The sequence below is a fragment of the Clinocottus analis genome, unplaced genomic scaffold, assembly GCF_023055335.1.
Source record: "Clinocottus analis isolate CAN_PGR_092001 unplaced genomic scaffold, fCliAna1.0.p SCAF_26, whole genome shotgun sequence".
NCBI lineage: Eukaryota > Metazoa > Chordata > Actinopteri > Perciformes > Cottidae > Clinocottus > Clinocottus analis.
In genome coordinates, this window is record NW_027175998.1 from 4388968 (window position 1) to 4393967 (window position 5000).

At 46.2% G+C, this 5000-nt stretch overlaps 1 protein-coding gene across 6 annotated transcripts in view; it reads right to left on the minus strand.

The window, feature by feature from the left end:
• grin2bb (glutamate receptor, ionotropic, N-methyl D-aspartate 2B, genome duplicate b) overlaps positions 1–5000 on the minus strand; it is a 106223-nt gene that overhangs the window by 43331 nt on the left and 57892 nt on the right. For all 6 annotated transcript variants that reach the window (XM_068592163.1, XM_068592162.1, XM_068592166.1 and 3 more), the window contains exons 4-5: positions 3352–3495; positions 1309–1579 (exon numbers count right to left, since the gene is read on the minus strand). In XM_068592163.1, coding sequence (XP_068448264.1) covers positions 1309–1579; positions 3352–3495 — 415 coding nt within the window. The remainder of the gene's footprint in view (positions 1–1308; positions 1580–3351; positions 3496–5000) is intronic.

Here is a 5000-nt window from a genome sequence, read left to right on the forward strand (position 1 = left end):
ACCGAGCCGAGTCGTTTACCTTGCTATTTAAAAAAAAAAAAAAAAGCACAAATGCTCACACATGGCTGAAGTCAGGTGGAAGGAAACAGCTGAACATGAGCGTCAGTCGTGACCGCGGTGATCCCTCTTCCGCTTAGTTTGTCATGCTCGGCTTTCCAAGCATGAGGAACTGCTGGCTATCAGACGTCAGCATCCATTTCCTCACAGCCGTGAACAACTGTCGGCTCTTTTTTAGTTTGTTTTTTTTTTATTTCGTGTCGTGGCTGGTTTTGTTCTCTTTTTTTGTGCTCTTTTAAAAAAAAACCTGCATCGGAAATCTGTCGCGGGGGAAAAATAATAATAAATCTGCGTTTTTATTCCGCGTCTGTGTTGATCGGGTCGACAGGAAGGCTGTCAAATGAGCAAAACGACAAAAGGCCGTCTTTCATGCGGAGATATTTCTTCAAAAAACGACATCACTGGGATTTCTCTTCAGTTAATGGGACGACGGACGCGCAGACAAAGTCAAGTTTGTCAATCGACATTCGTCTCATATCCATGTGACGGTTAAGTCGACGTAAAATAAATACTCACCTGAGGTGAGCGGGCATCAGTATGCGCCTCGCCGCTGACGGCACGGCGTCGAGCAAACAGACAAGAGGGGACATTTGCATATATGCAAACGAGCCCATCTGCCGCTTGTGCCCACATTTCAATACAAAGCTTTTTGAAAACTGATCACACGATAACGGGATGGAGATTTCAGCGTTTAATGCTGCGTTCGCATCAAAAGCGTTACGAACGCCTGAGTTTACTCGCTCGACTTTAAGCGGTAAGTTCCCTTAACTTGCTTCTTCGCAGCGGAAAAGGGGGCGCGGCTTTTCTCCGTAAAAACAGTTACCGTTTCCCGCCATCCACCGTTGAAACAACCGCTAGTTCTGCTTTATACGTGTTGTGGACGTCACACAAACGCCTGACCATCAAACGCCCTCGAGTCTGGGTTCATAATATTATCTGCAGACAGACACACACAGCTCCGACCTGAATGAAGCCGCTTCCAGCGCTACTTCAGGCGGACCGGCAGCAATGGCAGAAGGGGCGGAGCTTCTCAACGCTGATTGGCTCAGAGTCGGGCAAATTTTTTGCTTAAATTTTTTTTTTTTGCTGAAAAAGCAAATTTTTTGCCTTTTTTGCAAAGTTCCTTTTTTGCAACCATTCGCATCTGTGCATTAACTTCGCATGTAATCTACTCGCGCGAATGATTCGCAACCCTTTCGGTGTGAACGCAAGAGTCCACCCCCCCCTCCCTCCCCCAATGCTCGGGCGTACCTGTTGGGAAGACGGCGGGGACGAGGTCTGCATCTCCGGCCACCAGCGACGGCACGATCCAGGTGAAGCCGTAGCCCGTGAGGCCCACGGAGTGGGCCACCTCGAAGATGGTGCTGGCCTCCTCCTTGGTGCAGTACAGCAGGATGACCGGGCTCTGCAGCTTCTTCAGCTGGTTCTGGATCTTGGAGTCTCCGTCGTCCACGGACATGTCCAGCAGGAAGACCTCTTCCAGCTCCCAGCCCACGAAGCTGTTGTCGATGGTACTTCGGACCTAGATACGCGAGGGATGGGATTAGTTTCAAAGTGGATGCTGAGATGTGATGCTGGAAGAACGTGGACTGAGATGTCTCCTCCTCCAGCTCCCAGATTGTAAAACTGTTCTTACACGTCTCTTGGGAGTGGGAGACAGCGGTGGATTAATAAAATAGATTAATAATAATGTGACACGAGCGAGATTAGGTCATCTTTACCCCCACAGAGGAAACTCTCATTTAGACTCAGATTAGTAGATAATGTTCAGCTGAAGTGATTTTTAGGAGTGTGGATCCGTTGCTTCTGTGGCATTTAGAGGACAGATAGATGTTGAGTTTTTTGAGGGAGAGTAAAATGTTCCTTTAGGGAATCAATTCCTGTTGAGTAACCGGCAGAACAAAGCGTTTGGTGCGCAGTGGATCCCGTTATATCACTCGTTTTCTTCCGCATGTTCTCCAGAGTACGTGTGCTTGATCTTTGCTGGAGGGAGGACATCAGGGCAGAATGAGATTTATTGTGCTGGTAATAACTGGTTCAAGCTTTCCTCGTTGGGGCTTCGACTTGTTTGCTTTCAGAAACACAAAGCAGATGCACGTCAGCACCAGTTGATCTGAGGCTGTACACACGATGCGTTCAACATAAAGCTAAATATCCTCGTCCGTAACCTCCGTTTGGGTGATTAATAACTAACTTTGCTCAAAGGAAAGACGGCGCCTCTCCTGCAACATTACAAAGAAATATGATTAGCTGATTTTCAAGAACTTTTCATTCTTCTCAGACGTGTGTGTCTGATGTTTTAAAGTTGTTCAGGATCCGGTGGCGGCCTCCTTGAAAGCGTCTGTTCTCAGCCCCGCAGATAAGGAGGCTGAGTGGCTGCATTTAAAAAGACATGCTGGCCAATCTGCCTTTTTTTTTCCATTAAAGCAATCAGAAAATGGAACTTGCTACCCACTTACATCAAACTCTGCCAAACCTTATCATTTATAAAAGCTGGAAATTACGGGCTCAGAGCCAGACAGTCGTGTCCTCAGAAATTGTTTCATCAATAGTTGTATTTCATCACTTGTACGCAGCACAATAAACACAAACACTATTCTTCTCTCTTTCTTTCAAAAAAGTAAAATAGATAGGATCTTTTGAAATGTTAAGAGAACAATATGAAAAGTGTGATACGTGTCTGGCCTCGTGTAATGGTCCCCCAAAAAAGACAAAAGTAGTATCATCTAATGGGGACACAGAGCCAAAGTCAATCTTTTCATTTGAATCGGCCGTCAGAAGTTTTGGGCTATACAGTAAAATCACATAGTTAACGACAATGTTCCTCTATGTTTAAGTCATTGCTGCAGGTTTTTAGATGATAAACTCTATTTTAAGGTCTTTCAACAATTAAAAAATTCACAAACAATTCAGACATCAGCTCCCTGTTTATGTGCCTGGCTCTCCTCTGCAGGTTCCCTCGCTTTGTGATGCGTTTGTGACACCACTTGATCCATGTTTATTGACTTCTAACACAATAATATCAGTGCTCACATGACTTGTGACTGTGGATCAATGGTTTGCATGTTCGTCTTATAAGCAGAGGATCAGAGGTTTGAATCCCAGCTCTGCTAATTTTGTTCTTTAAAAATAAAATAATTTTGGATTGAACACCCTGGCAGGCCGGATCCGTATGTTTGACACCGTTGCGTTAAAGTCTCTTAGCAGAGGGTTTCATGTTGCGTGTCGTGTGTTAAGACACACACCTCTGAGTGTGTGCGCCGTGCACGACGTGCAATGTCTGCGTTGCGTTACCTTGTTGACAAAGTCCTGGTAGCCGGGGTAGTACGTGGTGACGATGGAGAAGATGTACCAGTCGTACTCCTCCATGATGTTCAGCATGACGGAGGCCTGCTGCTCGATGGACGGGCCGAACTGGAAAAACATGGAGTGGTCGTCCTGGAAACCAGAGGCGAGGGAGCCAATCAGCAAACAAGGTCATGAGTCATGCGGAGCGCGAGAGCGAAGCGGGAAGGGGAGGGCGCAGACGACGGTGGAGCGTGTCCAGCCACCGCCAGCCTCAGGGGCAGATGGAGCGTTGCCGGCTGCACGGGAGCATGTGCAACAATGAGAGAACAGATTTTACATTCCTTTTATGTTTTTTTGTGTTTCGTGACGTTTTAATCAGAGACTTTCGCTTCAAAAGACACTCGGGGCAGGCGATTGGACGAACCGCCTGTCAATCAAACGTCAATCAAACGTCAATCAAACATCAATCAAACGTCGAAGACAGTCGGGAGGAGAAAAAAGTCTTCAGTGTCGCTCTTTGCTCCTCTTTGATTGAAGAAAGGTTCCCATATTCATACGTTTTTTTAATTATTTTTGAATGTTTTAGAAGGATAGAGCGACATATACATAGAATATACATGTTTGGAGGAACAGCTGTGATGTTTAGGGTCCAAAGTGCAGGAATAGCAGCACATTGATATCCAGACTCGGTGGTTCAATGTCCTTTTTTTTCTTCTTCTCCCAGTTGAAAAACTGAAATTGTTTCTGTTTAGTTTAGGTTTTCTTAATGGATATAGTTTCTATTAAGTTTCACTTTACTCACACTATTCTTTCACAGCTTATCTTGGGTTTCAGTTCACAATAATAACCCCGCGGTGATGAAATACTGCCGTGCGAGTTAAAGAAACACACCTGATAGCGCCCATAAAGCCTTTTTTTAAACAAGCACTTCTGTGCTACTTGTGACTGCAGCTCGGTGAGGAAGGCTAACAGGAAATGAGTCTTCTCAAGACGCCGTGACAGAAACGAGCTCATCAAACTGCACAACGTGACGGAGTGACTCGTAACAAACAGGCCGCTCCAAGAAGTGACTCCTTGAGAAGCAAAGGAAGATCCACAATGCATCTGTTTCAGCCAGTGTGTGTCATGTAATGTGATGCTAGCATTGGTGTTAGCATTGGGTTGTGAAGTTTGAGTTCTGATCATTTTTAGGTCAAACAGACAAGAATCAACAAGTTCATTGGTCTGATCTCGATGAGGCGTCACGACTTTTGACCTTTAGGTTCCCCCTGCCGCCAGTCTTGATGCTAAGCTAGGCTATCAGCGCCATCACCCCTTCACTCAACAACAACAACAACACCGCTCCACCTTCCTGTGCACTCGATGCACACACGCGCCAACGCTGCATACGTGTGCACCCTGGCGTGTAATGGCTCATACGTGTTCGTCATCCCGGAGGCTGAGCGCCTCTCCGAGTTCGGTGCGCTAACTCCACAGCATCCGAGCTCGTCTTCTTCCACTTTTCCTCCCTTTTTTTAACCCCCAGGGACAGAAATGATGTGTTACTACCTCTTTCCACTGTAATGAGGTAATAACAACGCGGTGTCAAGCGATGGTGGAGGGATTGGCAATTGTGGGAACGAGGGGGGAGGGAGTATATGTGTGCTGTGACATTT